Source organism: Pelodiscus sinensis, chromosome 17 (genome assembly GCF_052426305.1).
Source record: "Pelodiscus sinensis isolate ZL-2025 chromosome 17, ASM5242630v1, whole genome shotgun sequence".
In the NCBI taxonomy this organism is placed as follows: Eukaryota; Metazoa; Chordata; order Testudines; family Trionychidae; genus Pelodiscus; species Pelodiscus sinensis.
Window position 1 is genome coordinate 32,556,747 of NC_143068.1, and position 22,577 is coordinate 32,579,323.

General features: G+C 45.2%; 1 protein-coding gene across 1 annotated transcript in view; it reads left to right on the plus strand.

The window, feature by feature from the left end:
- Positions 1-22,577, plus strand: part of STMN3 (stathmin 3) — a 63,425-nt gene that overhangs the window by 15,783 nt on the left and 25,065 nt on the right. Inside the window, exon 2 of the mRNA XM_075900955.2 lies at positions 8,461-8,579. Coding sequence (XP_075757070.1) covers positions 8,461-8,579 — 119 coding nt within the window. The remainder of the gene's footprint in view (positions 1-8,460; positions 8,580-22,577) is intronic.

Consider the following 22,577-nt stretch of genomic DNA (forward strand, 5'->3'; position numbering starts at 1 on the left):
AAGAGCAGTGGTCAGTTCTCCCTGGGGACACGGTGGGTGAAACCCAGCCCCCCTCTGCAAGGTGGGGTCGGCATGTGGGGAACGGTCCAGGACCCCTGCGTGACACCCAGCTGCTGCTCCATGCTGGGCAAGGCCCAGGCGCACAGTCCCTGGGCTCCCTCTCCCCCCAGGCCTCCCAAACACATAAGGGGAGCATGATGGCACTCACATGTGGAGCCCTCCCCAGCCTCGGACGACACAGACGATGTGGTCTGTGGGGTGCCTCGGGGGGTCCTGGGTCCTGGGCAGGCTCCCTGCAGACTCCTGGCTCTTGGCGTCCTCCTCCTCCAGGACGGGTCCCTCTGCCCCGGGGTTGATCACTACCCGGGGGGCATGGATGGCGTGAGCCCCCAGGATGCGGTTCAGGGCCTCAAAGTGGGGGCAGGCCTCTGGGTCGGCCCCTGGCTGGGAGGCCCTGGAGTAGGACTGCCACAGGTCCTTGACCTTGAGGCGGACCTGCTCCCAGGTCCACATGTGTCCTCTGGTAGCCAGGCTGTCAGCCATGCGGCTGTAGACGGCCGCGTTCCTGTGGCTAGTGCGGAGATCATGGACGTTGGAGGCTTCCTCCCAAACCTCGATGAGGTCCACGATCTCCGCACTAGACCAGGCGGGCGCCTGCCTCTTGCAGCCCCGGGCAGGCTCCTGGAAGCCTCAAGCCTGGTCCTGGAAAGAGAGGGAGGGCTGGGTGGCAGCGGGTGGCTGGCTCATCCCGTGCCAGGTGCAGGGTCTGCTGGCTGGGTGCTGGCAGGCTTGCAACTGGCACAAGCACCGTAGCCAGACTGTGGCCCTTTAAGGGCTCCAGAGCTGGGAGGGGGGCAGAAGAGTTTCCCTGGTTGTGCCCAGAGTGGCCACCAGGGAAAGCTGGGGAGGGCTAGCCTCCAACTAGTTTGAATTAAGTGACTACACAGCCCTTAATTCGAACGACTTAATTCGAACTAGGCATTAGTCCTCATAGAATGAGGTTTACCTCGTTCGAATTAAGCGCTCCGCTAGTTCAAATTAAGTTCGAACTAGTGGTTTGCATGTGTAGCGCCTATGAAAGTTAATTCGAACTAACGGCTGTTAGTTCGAATTAACTTTGTAGTGTAGACATACTCTTTGAGGATACCTCTACACAGTAGTGTTAACATGAGTTATTCCAAAATAACAGTGTGCATCTATGCTACAAGCCTTTATTTTGAAATAATGGCAAGCTGGAGGACTTCTTACTCCGACTCCTGTAACCCTCATTTCACAAGGAGTAAGGGAAGTTGAAGGAAGAGTGCTCTTCCTTCAGCTTCCTGCTCTGTAAACAGCGCCAAAAGCTGAATTAAGCTCTTTCAACTTATGCTATACAATTGACATAACTGAAGTTGCGTAGCTTAGTTCGACTCCAGCCCTAGACACCCTAAGTCAGATGCTGCATTTGTAATGCAGTGACCTTTACAAAAGAAAGTAGTTTGGAGCATTTCATATTGGATCAGTGTTTATGCAGACTGGATGACAATATAAGGTGATGATTTTTGATTTCATCTTGCAGTGTCTTCCCTAAGGTTTGTCATTAGTACAGGCACTTGAAGGAGACTCCAAGATGGCCAGAGAATCCAGGCTCCACGACACACTTTCACCAGGTTTATTTGATGCAGTTCCTCCTCCTGCTCTAGATCTTTTATATAGTTTAGCCTCATTTTCTTTCCTGACTGAAGTGCACATGATAGGCATCAAAAAAGAAATCAGTCAGGATGTCCCAGTTGTTTTCTTTTGCCTTGAGGGAGACATTTTTCTGATTTAGAGGTGATGTTGCTATGGCTAGTTTTTCTCTCTTTCAGTTGCTAAATACTGCAGAGGTACCTGCAGGCTGGGCTCAGCTGGCTTTCCTGCTAGACAATCACATTCTCTTTCTAACTTTCTCATGTGTTATTTATTGATTTCAGCTGTTACCTCAGTACCATGTCCTTTTGAATTTCATGCCAGACTAGGTGAACTGTCCTTATTAGGGATGGTCAGGAATTTTCAGGAGACAAATTCTAAGATCTGTGTGGAGACATAAAAGCTTAAATTGATTATTTGTATCCTCAGTGTTTACAGACCACCCTGAAAAGCAGTCATTAAAAAAATGGGGACTGACCATGTCTGCTCTGCACAAAAGAAGACTCTGTGGGGGAAAGCTAAAACTCAGGGATGGGAACGCCAGTGTAGGCCAGGGGCTGTCAGCATTTTAACTTTGAGACGATAGCTGAGAATAGACTGACACAGGTTGAACCTCTCTAGTCCAGCACCCTTGACCGGTGCTAAACCAGAGAATTTGTTGGACCACAGGAGGTCAGTGTTGTCTAGCGGCATTACCAAGACTACCACTGCTTAGTGGACTCTTAGAAGACATTTAAATGGTAAATTAAGGGGTAATTAGACATTTAGGGTCAATTGAGCTAAATAACAGCACAGAACACTGAGAGCCAGGACTTGTGGCTGTAAACAAACTTTATGGGACTGCGGGAAACTTGGCCACACCCATGATAAGTGGACACCTGGCTAACTAAAATCATGCAGGACCATGGATGTTGCTGGACCAGAGACTGCTGGACTTGAGAGATTCAACCTGTATAATTCATTAATTTAAAATCCATTTGTTATGAACAGATCAAAGGTTAGATTCTCTGGTGTGCCAAAACTCTGTTAAACTTGCAGAAGGTGCATTATATCACCTGTCCCCACAGTCCTGCATGCTTGTTTGACTATCAGCACAAGTTAGAGCAACATCTGGGATGCTCTGAATTCCATCAGAACTGTAGTTACTCTGTGTATACTTAAGCGGTCTTTAACTTGAAGCTATACCGCTTTGCTGCACAATTACTTTATACCATAGTAATACTGGCCAGTGCATTGCCTACCCAACAGACAGATCAACCAAACCTTCACTGGCTAAGTCATCTTGGAAGACAGAAGTCTGAAAAGTGTTGCATTGATATTAGCTTTAGTGACATGAAGGCAAAAAAATTGCATTTTTTCCAGCATTTTTTAAATTGAATGGTTTTGAATTAAAACATTTAAAAACTTGTTTTGAAATAGCCTTTAATTTTATTTTTAAAAATTTAAACACATTTAAAAATACTCAAAATGATTCCCTTCCCCCCACTTTTTGGAACTGCCAGCAGACCAAAAATCCATTAGTCACCCAGTTGTGAAGGAGACACTGTCCCATGTCAAACTCTGAGAGGGATTATGATTCCTGAGCACCCCAGTGGTCTGGGGTAATATCCACACTTCTTTATCCTTTGGGATGGGGCAGCCTGCTTCACAGACTTGCCTAGTTACCTCTGCAGTCCAGTGCTGAGAGAAGCAGATCTATACCTACCACTCCTCTACTTTGGGGTGCCAAGAATATTATCCTCAGTGTCATGGACAAATTCAGCTGTGTGTTTACATGACATTCTGCTGATTGTACAGCTGTTGTGTTCCTTCCCCTTCCCCCCCACCCCCCACCTTTCAGTGTTGAGGAAAGTGATTAGTATTTAGGTTGTAAATTCACTGAGATGGTAATCTCTGCAAAGCCCATTGAGATGGATCTGGAGGAAAGGTGTGAAATAAATGCAGAATCATTAAGGCTGTGATGGTTTTGATGATAGACAATTACAGTAGTCTACTTTTAATTTTGTGCCTTCTGCTACCTGTGATGTGAATTTGGATCCTTATTATTAGTTTGTTTGTTTCTTTTTTGGGGGGGGGATTTGTGTGTATTTCATGTGCTAGTAAGTAGCCTGTACTCTCTACCATCACAGACGGATTGGTTTCCATCCTTGTATCTAGTTACACCAGCTCCTAGGCAACCAGCACCATATGTATATTATAAGATAATAAGCCTTAGAGGGGATTACTGTGGGTTCCTATTGAGATGCAGAACATATTGATGAGGCTCTTACCAGTAGGAAGGATGGGAAATTTCAGATGGAATTTTCTTCTGACATTGACCCTTTGAGTTCATAGCCTAAAAGGGGAATCAGAGACCCACTGTTTATGATCTGCACCTTTCATGTGGTGCACAGCTGGGAGCTGTTTTCAGCACCACTGAAAGGATCATGTGCCAGAAAAAAGCTTCCCATAGGGGGAAAAGGCCAGGAAATTTTAATGATAATTTAAACAAAAAGTCACATAATTCATAATGGGAAAGCTTGAAAGATATGCATGCCACAAACCAGTCTCTCTACTGATTCTACTTGAATTCCCATCATTCCCGATAATCTGCCTGATTACACATCACATGCCATGGAGGCAGAGGGGGACCAGTCACATCAATGGAATATACACACCTATTTTCTTCCCTTTCTTCATAAAATACTGCAGATATTTTTTTTCTGCCTGAGACTTTCAGGCTTGCCTTAACCTAAATCAGGAGCAGCTTGGGAGGAAAAAAAAGATTAAATAGGAAAGGAAAAATAACTCAGAACCATAGACATCAACCTACAATTATAATTTTAATATTATTTATATAAATAGTACTACCTACAGGCTTTTGATCAATATGAGACCTCCATTGTGCTAGGCACTATATAGCAGGGCTGGGCAAGATGCGGCCCGGGGGCCAGATCCAGCCCACCTAAAACTTTGATCCAGCCTGCATCTGGCTGCCTTCTATGTATAGACTGCTGCCTGGGCCACCGAATTTCCAGGCGGTGGCTCAGGTAGCAGGATCCTATTGAAATGGCCCACGGCTCAGTGTCGTGGCACTACCCTGGAAGGGGCCAGAGTCACAAGCCTTTTAAATAGCCACAGCAACCCCAAGCAGATGCCAGGCAACGGGGTAGCAGCAGGGCCAGGAGTCCATATCTGTGTTTTTTATTTAAAGCCTCTGGCCCCAAACAATTCAGGGTTGGGGGAGTTCCGGGGGAGTTCCCAGGGAGTCCCCAGTCCTGCCCCCTTTCTGGGGAGAGTGGAGCTGGCCCATGACCACGTAGCAAAGTTCATGAAGTGGCCCCCTGCAAAAATTATTGCCCACCCCACTGTACAGACAGAGTGAGAGACAGTGCCTGCACCAAAGAGCTTGTATTTGACATTGACAAGACATGGAAAGGGGAAAAAGCATAGATAGGTGAAGAGACTTGCAAGAGATTGTATAGCAGGACAGATACACAATCCAAATTTCTGGGGCCACAGTCCATTGTCTAATCCACTGGCCCATATTGCTACCTAGCCTTTGTTGCTACCTGCTTTGTGATGTTGCATTCCCATATTCTTTATGCAAATATGCTTTTGAATCTGAACATGGCTAACTCAGATATGCTTTATACAAAATAGTGCATGTAACTTAGCATTTTAAAAGTTATAATCTGCTGACTGTGTATGGTATATTCTATTTGAGTGCATGTATCATTTCTGTATTTAAAGTTAGAAATATGAAGCATAAACCTGCTTACTGATCTGGACATACTAAGTGAGAGACATTAGTGGTAGTTAAGGAACTGAATGGCCTGATATTTGGGACAATGAGCTGTGAATAGTATGGCTGCTCCTGTGAGTCTGGATTATGGTTGGTCCTACAAAGACATATGACCAGGCCACCTGATGCTAGAAACCATTTTGGACGCTGTACTTTTCTACTCAGGGTGAGAAAATTTTGAATTGAACACAAAAGTTTCCTGCCTTGCGCAAAATATAAAGGCATGAAACCAAACAATAAGGGCTGCTGCCAGATGCCAGAAGATCCTATTTACCATAAAATGATTGCTTGAAACATTTAAGCTGGGAGGCTGCCTCACTTGTGCGAAAAGGTGATTAGAACTACTGTTAAGGTAAGAAGTTGCATGTAACAGGTTTCTTAGTGCATTAGACTTGGCTGGCATGTTTTGTTTTGCTTAGTAACTTACTTTGAGTTGTCTATTTTACTTGCAATAACTTAAATCCTAATTTTATAGCCAATAAAATCACTTTTGTGTATTAATAAACATAAGAACATAAAAATGGCCATACTGGGTCAGACCAAAGGTCCATCTAGCCCAGTATCCTGTCTGCTGATAGTGGCCAATGCCAGATGTCCCAGAGGGAGTGAACACAACAGGTAATCATCACGTGATCCCTCTCCTGTCATTCATTTTCAGACAAACAGAGACTAGGGACATCATTCCTCCCCATCCTGGCTAATAGCCATTCGTGGACCTAACCTCCATGACTTTATCTAGCTCTTTTTTGAACCCTGTTAAAGTCCTGGTCTTCACAACATCCTCTGGCAAGGAGTTCCACAAGTTGACTGTGCCACAAGAAGAAGAACTTCCTTTTGTTTGTAAACACAGTATAAATCATTGTTACCTGGGTGGGGGGGAACAACAATTGTGCATATCTCACTTTCTTTGATAAAGGGGGCAAACAGCTTATATGAGTTCATGCTAGATACATTTTATGCACAGAGAGACACATTTATCTGGGTTTTGGTCCTATTGGAGCTGTACACTTGGGTGCTGTATCAAGCCCCTGTGACTGAGCCTTCTCAGAGCTGAGTGGATCTCATTGTCTGTGTTGCTCTGCTGTGGGCTGTACAGACCCTAACTCTGCCATTGCTGGGGGGAGACCAGAGATTCTGGCCCAGCCGGGCAGATTGGTGGGGCGCCCCAGAGGACAGGTAGGTGGACTCAGTGCTATGATCAGCCCATCTGGTCAGAGTCTCAAGGGAAGCTCTGTGACCCAAACCATCACACACACCTCCTCGATCTCTCAGCAGGAGCCTCATAAGACAGTCACCAGTTAATCTGTCCAATCTCTTCCGTTGTGCCAGAGAATGTTATGTAATTAAGACACAAGCTACAAAGCTAATGTACCACCTTGAAAGTGTTCCATGCTCTTTTCCGAGCAAAGGGAGTCATGAGTCCAGGATGTGAGAAGAAAAACAAAACTCATCCTGTTAGATTGGTTGAGGAAATCAGAGCAAGCATTGTTATCAAGTAAAGAGCAAAAATTGCTCCAGATGCATCTGCAAATAGGGAAATGGGCTGTTGATGTTTGTAAGTTATGCCTGTCTAACTTGGGCTGTTGGTCTCAAATATAAGCTTGTAGGAGATTTCTTGGGACTATCTATTAAGTCTGGGGACTTTCAGCCCAAAAGGGAGTTTGGGATAGCTGCACAGGCAGTGGAAGGAGGGTATCAAAGTGGCCAGGTAGGCCACAAAACAACCTGTTCCATAGCCCAGTTTTGTTCAGATTCCTGTAAATTGGGGATACATTAATAAATATTAATTCCTTGAATTAAAGGAATTTTAATTTGTACTTGTTTTCTCCAAACAATAGACATCTGTCCTCCTCCCTTCCCCCTAACCTTAAGGTAGTAGGACAAACAGGGATTGGAGGCAGAATATAGCTGAAGGGGAAAATCTCTGGATTTTCAATTTCCTTTGAGAGGCGGGTATTGTCTGTGACTTTTATTCTAAACAGGGCTGTCTGTGGCTGCTTGAACAACCTGTAATTCCCTCCTGCTGCTGGCATGGGTTGGGAGTGTCTTTACTGCAGCATGCAAGATAATTTTGGGGTGTTTGAGGATGAATGATAGGGGCAGCTAGTAGAATAGCTGGAGGGACCTAAAACTGATGAGGTTAACAGTGGTTTAAAAAAAATATGGTGAGGATCATACTGTCACAGCTGTTGTTTTGGAAGGGGGGTGTGGAGTTTTTCTAGTTCCTGAATGGGCGTGTGGAATAGACTTGGAAACCATTATAAAACAGAGTGTATTGGCCCCTAGCAACAAACACCAGAGAGGAGGTGATATGAAATGTAAAAGCCCAAATACCCAGAAGGAAAAAAGACACCCTGTTGGATTCGGAGGGCTTTATTCTCCCATCCCTCACATCAGTTTAACAACATGGTGGCCCCACTGTCCTCAGTAGACTTCCTGGTTCACAAGTAAAAAGAGAATGAGACCTACTGATTTCCATTTTTCTCAGATCACTTTTCCCTTCACTGTCGGGGTAAAGGAGCTGGAGGGGTTTGTTTGTTTGTTTTTTGTTGGTTCTCCTGGATGTCAGACATGGCCCATTAAGTGGTTGCTGGCTTTGAGGGGTTTCCCCCCCCCTTTTTTAAAGAAAAATAAATGGATCTGCATATTTTAGCTTTTATTTGACCAAAAACAAAACAAATAAGAAAGAGCCAGGCTAGTCCACCTACAGTAGACAAGGGAGGGAAGGAGAAAGAGAAATTTCTCTTTAAACCGAGCCTAAGATTGGGTGAGGCTCCTTGCCTCCCCCCTCAAAGATTTCTCTGTATTTGTGGCAGTAACACTCTGGCTCTGGGAAGAATCTGACATCAAAGCCACCCAGGAAAGAAGGCCAGATTTGCTAATTAATATTCTGAACTGGTGACCCCCGTCTCTTTCTTTCCACCCCCTTCTCTGTCTCTCTCTCTCTCTCTCCTCCCTTCAGATGGCTGCAGCCCCCCACAGCTGAGTCAGTTCTTCCTCTTCCACAGCATTGCAGCACTTGAGCGGAAAGCCAGCAAGGCGTTCTTTTACTCCTCCCTTCTGCTGCATCTCCTCGCCAGCATCCACTCTGCCACCCACCTCAGCACCATGGCCAGCACTGTGTCAGGTAGGACCAGCACCGAGGGTTTTTTAAATCGGTCTTTTAAAACTTCATTATTGTTGTTTATGATTGTTTCCAGGGGGGATTTTGCTTGAATGCTCAGGGGGTTCTCTGAGGGACAGACAGCTGGTCTGGTAGCATTGTCTCCCCCACCCCCTATTATGTATGAAATCTGGGTGGGATTTTTTCATCCGTATCCACAGTTGTTCAACCTGCCTCCTTAAAAAATTCCTGACCTTAAAATGGGATGCTGAGAGAGACTTGGGGTATATCTGATAATATTGCCTGTTCATATTTTGTGGTCATATGGTAATTTTAAACAATCATCTGCCCCTTTTTGGAAGAAGAATGGAGGGGGCTGGGAAGGGTATTTTTTCATCGGTAAAGATCAGATACTGCACAGCGGGGACGAGGAAAGAGATACAAGCAAGACATTGAAAATGATGCTTAAAACAAATCCAACTTGCTCTCTGTGCATTGCCAGAGCCTTGCATCCATGAGGATGCAGATCTTCATTATAAAGTGCTATAGGGGAGCGGTCCTCTGATGCTGCCGAGTGAAATCTAGTGCTGCAGGGCAAGCCCTTCCCCCTTCCTGCAGTAATACTGCGAATAATGGCCTTGCCACCTCTCCTTTTCCCAGGTTTGGCATTTTTTGGCTTTGAGGCTCAGCTTAGCCTGCAGCATTTCAGGCTGTTGTGAGAATGCTGCACCCTTTCTGTGCAGTTGGTTCCTAGAGATGGGTCTTGCGGCACTTTACTGGGGAGCTGCGCAGGTGGGGGTGGGGGTGGGGGAGGGGTTCACATGGATGGAACTGGAGCTCAGTGAGGAAGAAAATAAAAGTGCTGATTTACACCTGCACAATGGATGCTTGTTGAGAGTCTCCAAAAAAAAAGTCCTGTTCTTAAAGAACTCTGATTCCCACTATGCTGCATTAAAGAGGAGGGGGCTTTGTGAGCGATGGGGCAGGCAAAATAATCATAAAGGGTTGAAATGGGGGGGCGAAATGGAACTGCAGCAGGAGTGTTTGCTCCAGACCCTCGCCCATCCCGGGAACTCACCGAAAGGAAGACAGAGCAGCCTTTCTCGGTGCGTTCACTAGATTCCCCCTGTGCTCCCTGCCAGGCATTTCCTGTTCTTTTCTCCTTTTAAAAAGATCACCAAAGCCAGGAGGAAAGGAAAGAAAAGAAAAGGGGGCTGTGGAGGAGGTGTTAAGGGATGTGTGTGGGGATGCGGCTAATCCAAAGCAAGCTTTGTATATTATTACAAAACCAAAACTAGCCATTGTGAAAAATGCATGCTAGAAAATCTGCAGGCATGGGAGGGGGTGTGTGAGGGGGAGAGAGAGAGCACCTCAAAAAGCCTGTCACTGAATGTGTGCTGGTGTTTATTCTGAGGGCCCCACCCATCCATTTTGCTGTATCACAGTATTGGTTCTGGTCTAATTTGAAGTGCGGGGAGCTCAGCAATCTAATCCAAGATTGCATTGAACCTGACTCGAATGAGACGATGGGTGTGACATTCAGAGGCACCAGAGGAGAGGATTCAAGAGACAGCAGTGTTATAGCAGCAGGAGAAGAGAGAAAACAGAAATTGTTGGTGTCTGCATCTCCTTTTGTAGGGGTCAGTGTTGCACTTCCAACTGGAATAGAACGAAGGCTGCAAAGGCAGGCAAAGCAGGGAGATTCGGTCAATGAAAGAGAAAGGTCTTTTTCCTTTATACTTTCCGCCTTATTTCTCTCTTTATCCTGCGCAAAAACAAATCAGTGCTGGAGAGAGAGCAGCTGTAAGTGTTTGCAACCAATGCCCATGGGCATGTGTCCCTAGGGAAGATTTCCTTGGGTCTGTTAAAATAAACAAATCCCTCTGCTGAAAAAGAAACCAGTCTAGCAGGCTGGTTCATTTTGATTTTTCAAAATCACCAGTTCATTTTGATTTTTCACCAGCCTTTTTAGGCTCTTTCTTCTAGCCATGATTGTCAACTTCTGTGATAAGGCAGTGGAAGCAGCGGCACATGCTCAGTGCAGGCGGAGCTGCAGTGATGACCCTGCTATGCTGACAGAAGTAGGGGCCTCCCACATGCTCTGGTGAATCCTTAGCGAGTTATTCCGGCTGAATTACACCTTTTTGTGCACCCCAAAAGCAGAGTTCAGGCTACACACCTGAGTTCCATTCATCCCCTGCTGAAAAGCCTGGGTATATGAACAGGTAGAAGAATATTTGTGGCCTCTCCTAGGGATTATGAAATGTTGCAGTATTGTGGAAGTCCCGTGGACTCTTCTGGTAGCTAAGTGCATCTGGTGTGGTGGAGCCATGCTGAATCACTGCTCTTATTCTGGTGTGCAGACGCGGACACCACATGGCACTAAGTGATCGTGGAAAATCCCAGAGGTTTCTCCTCACTAGATGGATGTCAACATCTGTGGCGTAGTGCAGGTGCTGTCTGCTCTGTAACCCATGCCTCCCCGCTCTATGATGTGAAATTCTCACTGACTCTCCCAAATGTGTATTAACCGACACCTAAACTCAGCCTCCCAGGGAGAGACAAGGCGGAATCAACACCTGGCTGGGGGGCAGGGCCTGGGAGGGAGGCAGTTATGGTCGGGGAAGCAGGAAGAGAACAGACTAGGGAGGGAGCTAGATTTTTAGGGGCCCAGTCTCCCCCCATCTCAAGGGGGGTTGAGGCCTCCTCGCCCTGGTTACTGTGACCAGATTACATCTATGCTGTGCTGTACCCTGGAAAAGCAATAAACTCCCTTAATTCTACTGGCTGGCGGAGTCTGTTTGTGCCACTACGGGGGTGCAGAAGTCAGGGAGACCTCAACACGCAGTCACAGAATCATATGGCTTTATATAGCCCTGGTGGATCTCCAGGAGCTCTTCTTCTGCACTCTATTAGTGAATAGTCTGGAGCAGTGGCCTATAGCAACCATTTTAATTGTTAATATTGCAGTAGCACTCAGAGGCTCCAATCAGATTCATACCTATCTGCCCTGTCTATGCATCTCCACTGTATCTCTTTAGTTTCCTTCAACATTTCTTTAATGAGTTGAGTATACAAGGCTTGTCTTAGAGATTCCTGTCACGCCTAGCAGGACTTCCGTTTTACAAGTCAAGGGAGTACAATGAAAGGAATGGTCTTTAAGTCACTGTATCCAACCGGGGATTCCAAATCATTTGAAAATATTTATTTTTCTCAGTCTGTAAATCAGGTCTCCATTGATGGCATGTTGCAGAGCTTCTGAAATCCCTCAGCTATTTAACCTTCCCTGAGGTATCTAAGTGCTGGTATAGATTTGATAAATGTATTGTTTTAATGAAGTGAATGGACTCTCCTTCTAGAAAGGAAAAGTGGGTACTCAGTGGCATCATGGGCCCTGGGGAAATTTTTGTGAACTCTCTTTCTGAGAAGTAAAATGGGAATGGTGTAGACAGTGGCTCTGGGACTAGCTCCTTTTGGAGCTAGGGGGTAAGATGCACAGAGGGCTTGCCTTTCTTCTGTGGATAGGCCCGGAAAACCTCTGGTGAATAAACCATTCCATGAAATTTAGAAATCCTTTTCTGATCACTGCCTCTAATGTGGAATGCCCCTTACTCACTTCCCTTGGCTTGTGAGATTGTGTGAAATTTCTGGATGGAAGGGAAGGGTTAGAAGGAAGGCTCTAGGTGAAGTAAAAGGTTTTGGACTTACCAGTTCCACACTTTCTATATCCAGAACAATCCAAATGCTCTGTACAACAGCAGTTGTGTACAGACCCATCCAGCGCATTCACAAGTGTCCAATCCACCACTTTCTTCTCAGATACGTAAGTCAACTGTGGACCTTCCAGGTCTGAATTAGCTCTCAGGGCTGTTGAGTGTAACTTTTGGGTGAAACTCAAGAGAGCCAGTCAGTCTGGAACACTGTTATGGGAATTTGGTGAAGATCAGCAAGCCCTCAACAGTTTGTCTCCCAATTCCACTGAAGATCATTGGATACGCTGTACCTTTCTGAGGTTTGCCCTTTGATCCACTCCCTCTCTTGATCATGCCTCATTCTTTCGGGTTTGTAGCAAGGTTTCCATAAAGAGTCTTGTCTAAGGCAGGATTAAATCTAGGACTACGTATACCTGGATCTGGGAGAGCAAAAAAGGGCTAAAACGCAGCCAGCTCTTCCATGCCTCTTCTTGTGCATGACAGCATTTCCCAGCCAGGTAACAGCTCCTTGCAGTCTATCATCAGCTGGCATACTCCCCTATCTACCATACATACTTACATGGCCTTTACTACCCTAGTATATGAGCACCTGGCAACCTTTATCTCTTTTATCCTGAAGACAACCCTGTGTGGTCAGTCAGTGCTGTCATCCCCATTGTACAGAGAGGGAACCAAGGTCCAGAGAGAGTAAATGACTTGCTCAAGATCGTACAGGGAGTCTGTACCAGAGCAGGCATATGAACCAAGGCCTCCCAAGTGTCAGGCCAACAACTTAACTGCTGGAACATTCTTCTCCAGGCTCTTGGTTGGTTCCCATCTCAGCTACAACTAGAATCTAGTTCACAGTAGAAACCTCCACAGAAACCTTGGGTTACCTGCCCCCAATTGTACGCCTTGATTTTCCTTTAATCCAATTGCCATTGTGCTACGTGCTCTCTCAAGGGGTGTGGTCAGTCAACTACTTTGGTCCTTGTAAACCCACAGAAATCTGAATCCAGCACACCGTCAACCTGTGGAACGTCTTGCCAGAGAATATTGTGAAGACTACGACTTTAACAGGGTTCAAAAAAGAGCTAGATTGATTCATGGAAGTTAGGTCCATCAATGGCTGTTAGCCAGGATGGGTAGGAATGGTGTCCCTAGCCTCTGTTTGTCTGGAAATGGATGACAGGAGAGGGATCACGTGAGGATTCCCTGTTGTGTTCCCTCCCTCTGGGACACCTAGCATTGGCCACTGTCGGCAGACAGGACACTGGGCTAGATGGACCTTTGGTCTGACCCAATATGGCCGTTCTTAAGTTCTACTTTGGGCTTTGGAACCAGATGAGGGTTTTTGCTAATATAGGTCCAGAGTCTGACTGGCCCTCATTTGGAGGTGCAAGCAGCAGAGGGCACAAGGAGGTTAATATTCTGATCCATGCGGCACCCTCTCTATCCCCTGCAGCCCTAGAAACAGAAATGGAGAGGAAGGCCTTACGCCCAAAGTAAGTGAATGCATAAGGCTCTGCCCAGGTTCTTATCATGGCCCCACAAGCTCTGTGTCTGTTTCGCTGATTATTTTTTCTTTCAGTCTCTCCCCAGCTCCCATGACAGTTCTGTTTTGCATTATGTCTCTGCTGGGGGATGGGCAAATTTCATCTCTCTTTCCTGCTTCTTGAATTATGGTTAGTATGCATGAGACTTTAGTGCACCTCCTCCGTGGCACTCTTCAGACTTTCCCCCGAGATGTGAAATAAGCTCCTGACAGGCAGATGCAGCCTCAGAGGTGGATTGCTATTACCATATGAAATCTGGGTTTCCAATGCATTGTATAAGTTACTTCTACTGCATAGGCTTTCTTGTGCCTGATAGACACATCCCTGCATTAGGGGTTGGGTAGAGTTGCATATCCTTGGGGGCCTCATACTCCTGAACCTCACAGGCATGCATGGGGGTGGAGCATATTTGGTGCACTGTCCTTAGAACGCTGCAGCATGCTCCAGTCTCTTCTCTGTGCCTAGCCAGCTTTACAGGCTGGTGCAGAAGCGGGAGGGGTTATGATACATGGATAGGAGCTACTAGGGATGACTGCAATATTGCATGGTGCCTCAGCATGGATCAGAAATTGAGGGAAGCCTTTTTGTGCCCTCTCTGCCTTGCACATCCAAATGAGGGCCAGTCAGACTCTGGCCCCATATTAGCAAAACCCTCTCTCCAAAAAGGTAATTGAAAATTTTCTAAATGCTCCAACATCGGAGTGCTGGGAGGAGATTGAGCTGCATAGCTTAGCCAGTCTCCCGATGGGGTTCACAAGGCTAATGGATACCTTTGTCACATGGTCGGGTTCAGTAGCTTCTGTCTTCAGTGGTGAGTTTTACCTCTCCCGTTTTCTTTTTAAAAGTCAAACACAAAACATCATGCTAGCTAAATAATACACTACTCATGCAGCCAAGTCATAGCACACACATGGAAATGGCAGGAGAGGCAACCCAAAATCCCAGCTGGTGAGATGTCCAAGAAGAGGCAGAATGATCATCTGTCATAACTACAACCCTTGAACCTCCTTGTCTTCGATTACATGACCATTCTTGTTCTCAAAGTGGCTCCTTCTGAGGACTGGATTAAGACATACGTATCGTAGGCCCCTTTGGGTTTATGATCCTAACAACGCATTGCAAGTTGTGTTGCATATTCTAACAATACTAAATGTGTGTCCTTTGCATTTACCAGGGCTTTTATTTGCTATTTCACCGTTTTTACTGCTAGCCCACTTGACTGTGCATAATGAGGGTTTAGTGTTGAATACTTGAATTTATATATGATGCTCATTCATTGTGGATCATTATTTGTTATTACCTCATCTGAAATCTGAGGGTGAGCAGACTGCAGTTTACCAGGTGTTGCATTGCTACTTGTGTTGTGCAACAGCTCACTTTAGAACAAGATGTTCAGAAAAGGGCAACAAAAATGATGAGAGGTTTGGAACAGGTCCCATATGAAGAGAGATTAAAAATACTTGGACTTTTCAGCTTAGAAGAGAGGAGACTAAAGGGGGATAGGATAGAAGTCTATAAAATCATGACTGGTGTGGAAAAAGTGAATAAAGAAAAGTTATTTACTTGTTCCCATAATATCAGAACCTAGGAGTCACCAAATGAAATTAATAGGTAGCAGGTTTAAAACAAAAGGAAGTTTTTCTTCACACAGTGCACAGTCTACCCGTGGAACTCCTTGCCAGAGGATGTTGTGAAGACTACGACTTTAACAGGGTTCAAGAAAGAGCTAGATAAATTCATGGAGGTTAGATCCATCAATGGCTATTAGCCAGGATGGGTAGGAATGGTGTCCCTGGTCTCTGTCAGAGGCTGGAAATGGATGACAGGGGATCACATGATGATTCCCTGTTCTGTTCACTCCCTCTTGGGCACCTGGCATTGGCCACTGTCAGCAAACAGGACACTGGGCTAGATGGACCTTCAGTCTGACCCAGTCTGGCCATTCTTATGTTCTTATGTAGTAGCAGTTCATTGATACAGATAATCTTCCCTGTGTAATTCAAATAGATCTGAGTCAGCCTGGGCCTAGGAGCTGATCAGGAATCTCAAGTGGTTTCAGGAGTTCTTTTGTATTCTACTTCCTGTATATATTGCAGATTTCATAATGCATTGATCCAGAGCTGCAGGTGTGCCAGGCCTGTATGTGGTGCACTTGAGGAGGGGAGGCGAAGGTGTTTTTAAACCAGTAGTGTTTAAATTCTCGGTGTGGCTAAGGAAGCTGTGAGGCAGGGCTGGCTTGTGATTTGTGGATTTCCCTATGCATGGGAATCCCCAATTGCCCTGTGAAGGCTGTTTGAAGGGACAGGTGCATAGAAGCAATGCAAAGGAGCTAGATTGGCAGCTGAAGATCTGACAATTATCTTGTGTGACAGTATTTAAACCTGTACAGAAAAGAGTATCTCAGACCCGATTCCTACCCTTCTCTGTGCCCTGACTGGCACTGTGCATTATGTGTAACATTTCTGATCTTATGATTTGTGGTATTAGGACATGATAATGTCCCAGTATTGATTTTAAAATCAACTTGTTGATTCCCAAGATCATTGTCAAATTTGTTGTAGAACCTTACATTGTAAGGGTGTGTCTACCCCGCAAAGTTATTTTGGAATAGTGGCCATTATTCTGAAATAACTATGCGAGCATCTACCCAGCAATTCTGTTATTTCAAAATAATTTCAAAATAATGGAGGGCTTATTCTGACTTCTGTACACCTCTTCTGAAATATCTATTTCGAAATAAGGCATGTGTAGACGTTCCACTCCAGCTATTTCAAAATAGCCCCTCACAAGGCCATTCTAAGTTATTCCTCCTGGGACTCTAAATCGAGATAGGACGTCTACATTAGGGAAGCCTGCCCCAAACTAATTTTGAGGCTTCCCTGTAGGGTAGATGTGCAATTTCTAAATAAGTTATTTTGGAATAACTATTCTGGAATAACTTATTCCGAAATAACTGTGCAATGTAGATGTAACCTAAATATCTTGAGAGACCCAACAATGAATTCTTGTTTCTGCCTCATGCTCATCATCCAAGCTTTGTCCCTGTGTTTATATGCAAGGATGTGTTTTTGCATTCCAGATTTCTTCATAGTCTGTGCTGAACGTTGCTTTTATTACATTCATGACACTGCAGTATCTGAGACACCTGTCAGTCAGACAGACCTGGGCTCAGACCCTCAGCTGATATAAACCAGTGTTAGCTTAAATGGAGCTATGTCAGAAACCTGAGCAGCTGGTCTCTGTAGGTTGTTTCTTCACTGTTTATGCATTGGTCTGCACTTTTCTCTGTTTGATAACACTCTCTTTGGGAAGCACCATTTTCACTAGCTCTGCTAGCGAATAAGCACTGTTCTTTGCAGAGTCAGGTTTTTGTGATAACCTTGCTTTGACCTTGTTAGCAGTTACACCATAAATATTCAGTCTCTATTTTGTCCATTTATTAACTGTCTGAATTCACATGATTTAGATTTATTTACTTATTAATTTACTGATTAATATTATTTGTTTAATTTGTATTTCTGTAGTGTTCAAAGACCCCCATCCCATTTTGCTGGATAACAGAAAGACAGTCCCTACCCTTAAAAGTTATAGTCTAATTTTACTGGACACCCCCGCAGCCAGAGAACTGAACTGACTAATATATGAAAGATTGGGCACCCCCTTGTCCAGGTGCAACACCTATAGGAACTCCTGTCCCCTCTAATCCTCCATCATCTAGCCGAGAATAACATATTGAGATATCCAGCAAAATACTTTCCTTGGTTTCTTCTTGGTGGCTCTGTCATTTGTATCAGCCTCCAGCAAATAGAATTTTGATCAATTTGAAGCATCCCCCTTCTGGAAGAGAGAAGGAGTGTTGTCTATTCCCATGTGTATGTACCCATCACTCTGACCTTTGGCTGCTCAATAGGTGAAAGTGAGTTGATCTCAGCTACTTTGCCTCTCCTTTCCAACTGCTGGAATAAGGAGGTGCTTCAATGGGACGGAGGGCCACCAATATAGAAGGTCCAAGTTTAATACAGAGAAGAAACAAATGGGGGAGAAAATAAAGGGATCATAAGGAGATTCCCTTCCAATACTAAGTGTTGGTAATTCCTAGAGGTGTGCATAGTGCAGTTATGACATTAGAACAGAACTTTATCATAAATACATGGACACAGGTGTATTTATTAAAAAAACACACCCAAAAACTCTCTAGCAAAACACGACACACCAGTGTGGGCACGTCTCCCCCTGGGGAGAGGATGAGAGAACAAATATGTGAAAGATGCACTTTGGGCAGATGCTCAGATACTATGGTGACAAGTGCAAAAAAATAAAAAAGGAAGTGACCGGAGCAGTATGCATCTCCAAAGCCTGTTGGCAAACCAGTGAGAACCTGCAGTTTCCAGCTGAAGATTAAACAGAGCGCATCACGGAGCTCTGAGAAAAAGGAAGCAGCATTGGCTGTGAGAACCGTGCGCTCCCTCTGTAGCCAATCAAAGTGGTGCTACGGTCAATTGTCCCACCCCGCAAATTCTAGGTGCACAAGCAGAACTAGCAAAACCACCCAATCCCAGGAGACCATCTTGGTTATGACAATCTTGCGGCCCACTGTGATGCAGAAGCGCCACTCCTGTGGCCCACTCACTAGTCTAGGTTGCCCCTCACTGCATAGCATGTCTTCTTGGCAATGCTGGCTCTGTTGAGCCTGTCACACCTCTCATACACTGCTTTCCCATGGAGCATCAAATGAAGTTCAACGTCTTGGTCCTTGTCTTCGAGGCATTCAATGTATTAGAATCTACAGGAGCCTAAAGGATGAAGACTGTGAGTAGCAACCACCCTATTCTAGCACTACGACCTCTGTCCAAATGGGGAAAGCCCGTATGTGCAGGAGACAGAGCTTCCTGGTGGCTGGCCCATGACTGTGGCATGAACTCCCTCAGGAAGTATGGTTATTACAAACCTCACCCCCACCTGCTCTAAGAGCAAGGGGCATTTCTTTGACCTGCCTTCTCTGACATAAACATACAGCAACATAGAATCATAGAACTCTAGAACTGGAAGAGACCTCGAGAGGTCATTGAGTCCAGTCCCCTGCCCTCACGGCAGGACCCAGTACCATCTAGACCATCCCTGACAGGTATCTGTCTAACCTGCTCTTAAATATCTCCAGTGATGGAGATTCCACAGTCTCCCTAGGCAACTTATTCCAGTGTTTAACCACCCTGACAGTTAGGAACTTTTTCCTAATGTCCAACCTAAACCTCCCTTACTGCAGATGAAGCCCATTGCTTCTTGTCCCATCCTCAGAGGCCAAAGAGAACTATTTTTCTCCCTCCTCCTTGTGACACCCTTTTAGATACCTGAAAACCACAATCATGTCCCCTCTCAGTCTTCTCCTTTCCAAACTGAACAAGCCCAATTATTTCAGTCTTCCTTCACAGGTCATGTTCTCTAGATCTTTAATCATTCTTGTTTCTCTTCTCTGGACCTTCTCCAATTTCTCCACATCTGTCTTGAAATGTAGTGCCCAGAACTGGACACAATACTCCAATAGAGGCCTAATCAGCACAGAGTAGAGCAGAAGAATGACTTCTCGTGTCTTGCTCACAACACTCCTGTTAATGCCTCCCAGAATCATGTTTGCTTTTTTTGCAACAGCGTCACACTGTTGACTCTCATTTATCTTGTGGTCCACTATGACCCCTAGATCTCTTTCTGCAGTACTCTTTCCTAGGCAGTCGCTTTCCATTCTGTATGTGTGAAACTGATTGTTCCTTCCTAAGTGGAGCACTTTGCATTTGTCCTTATTTAACTTCATCCTATTGACCTCAGACCATTTCTGCAGTTTGTCCAGATCATTTTCAATTATGACCCTATCCTCCAAAGCAGTTGCCACCCCTCCCAGCTTGGTATCATCTGCAAACTTAATAAGCATACTCTCTATGCCAGTATCCAAATCATTGATGAAGATATTGAACAGAATCAATCCCACAACAGACCCCTGTGGAACTCCACTTGTTATGCCCTTCCAGCAGGATTGTGAACCATTAATAACTACTCTTGGAGGGTATGTCTACACTACCTCACTAGTTCGAACTAGCGGGGTAATGTAGGCATACCGCACTTGCAAATGAAGCCCGGGATTTGAATTTCCCGGGCTTCATTTGCATAAGCAGGGCGCCGCCATTTTTTAAACCCCGCTGGTTCGAACCCCGTGCAGCGCGGCTACACGGGGCACGCACTAGGTAGTTCGAACTAGGCTTCCTAGTTCGAACTACCGTTACTCCTCGTGGAATGAGGAGTAACGGTAGTTCGAACTAGGAAGCCTAGTTCGAACTACCTAGTGCGTGCCCCGTGTAGCCGCGCTGCACGGGGTTCGAACCAGCGGGGTTTTAAAAATGGCGGCGCCCCGCTTATGCAAATGAAGCCTGGGAAATTCAAATCCCGGGCTTCATTTGCAAGTGCGGTATGCCTACATTACCCTCGTAGTTCGAACTAGGAGGGTAGTGTAGACATACCCTGAGTGTGTGTGTGTATGTGTCTGTATAAATTGGAAACAAAACACTCCTGCCTGCCTGCATACACTTGTGCCCTTGGGGAGAGGCTGAGGGAACAAACACATGACAGGCGTTAGTCATATTGCTTAATGCACTTAAAACTCTCGAATACTATGGTGATGAGAGTATTAGACAAATCTGTATATTTAATTGAATATTCAAATTGAAGGGAAACAGAAGCACATGGAGGCAGAGTGATTTACCTGAGCTCACAGAGAAGGTTAGTGACAGAGCTAGGACTAAAACCATATTCTTTTGAGTCCTAGTCCTGTATGTGTGTACATGCTACCACTACTGTTTCCCATACCTCCCAAAGGCTTTGGGATAGGACACTAGCAGTTACCCATTTGTTGTGAATCTGCCCAGAGAATCTATTTTTGTCTCTGTTTATTATTTAAAAGTGGGGACCGGGGCTAGCTAGAGTAGGATCCCCAGGAGTTGACTTAGTGAAAGAAATATTTTTAAATGTGTAAGTGTTGTCTATAATATTGATGGCAAAGAGGAGGCGCGAGTATATGGCATACATCCTTGAGTTGAGACAGCAAGGTGGCGACTCTTCTGACCTTCTTAGCAGCTCGGTTTCAATGAACATTCAGTTAACGCCTCTTCCATGCTTGTTTACTTCATTCAAAATACATCATTTTGTTCAGGCAACATGCACAGTGCACGTGTAAATATGCACAAAGGGTTTATCAACGGTTGTGCCAGTCATGTAATGAGATGTGAATGAAGCGGAGACGGAAAAAAGAACAGAACAGCCTGTATCAGCTACGGTCAACCTAGGCTAGCGAGTGGGCCGCAGGAGTGGTCTCCTCCATCTCACTGGGCTGCAAAATGGTTGTCACCAAGAGGGTCTCCTGGGAGAGGGTGGTTTTGCTAAGTGCACTTGTGTCCCTCGAATTTGCAGGCGGTGCCGATGGAACCGTAGCAGCGCTTGGGCTGCAGAGGGAATGCATGGCTCTGACAGTCGGTGTTGTGTGCTTCCCTCGTGTCATGAGCCCTCACTTTACGTGCATGTCACTTTAGTAACACAGGTTGGAAAAAACCTATGTGGACAGAAACCAGCAGGTTATGGCAACCCTGCACATGGGCAACGGTAAACAAAAAGTTTTGTGGACCACACATAGAACTCCAGTAGGCTCCATGCATCCCACAGACAGCCCACCACTCGCCTCTATTTACAGAAGCTTAAACACCAACTGCACACTTTGTTAGGCAAGATTGCAGCATTAAATGGCTGGGCAGGCATTGCTCTGTCTAGGCCATGGGATAGAAGGATGCCTTGCACATTATGAGATCAGATTTTGTGATCTGTTTTCAGTGCCTTTTACATGGTGTTTGTTCACTTATTATTTTGCAGAACTCAGCCATTCACAATGGATCGTCTCTGTGATAAGTGTGAAGCACAAACATTCTACTGCTTAGTGATAAAACTCTATAGCCAGACTTAATGAATTTCTCTCATTGTCTTGTATTGCAGCTGCCTGTCTAAAGGAGAGGTGAAATGTTAGCTATTTCTGCCTTGGAAGGGCATGTAAAACTATTCTTTGTAATAAGATCTTCCATTTTAGTCTGAGTAAGATCCCTGGATGCCCCTTCATGACATTTCCAATCTCACCAAGACCCAAAATGAGGTTCTGTTATGAGGTCCCAAAAGAGCTGCTATTTGTGTAGGTATTTTCTGCTCTCTGTTTCGGTTATTGACTTTCTGATCCTTAAATCTATAAAAGCATTTAAAGTGCAGGGTTGAAAGCCTTCCTGCCTTAATTTATACACGTGTACAATATCCATGCTAACTCAACTGACTTTGTCGTTCCTTCAAAACCTAATGGAAGCAGTCATATGCAAATGGGTGACTAATTGGAGCACTCCACCTGCTTCTACCTAGCTATTTTAAAAATGTGTGAAACTGTGCTTTTGTAATCGCACAATCCTGTTTTAAATAACAAGCCTGTTATATAATACACTGACCAGCAAACTGTCAAACATGGGTGCAATGGGCGTATCCACAAAATATGGATGTGCCCATTCTGCCCACAAAACCACCCATTTATGTGCACCAAAGAGGGATTTGTACATGCAAATAAGTCAGTGCACAATCATGGATCGAATTTGCATATAGCTCTATCAAAATGTCAGGTTTACTGTATAAATCGCATTATGATGGCATTTGGAAGTGCTGGCCTTTTTGTCCCCTGGATATTGCAAGCAGGTTCTTTCTGAAGAGGC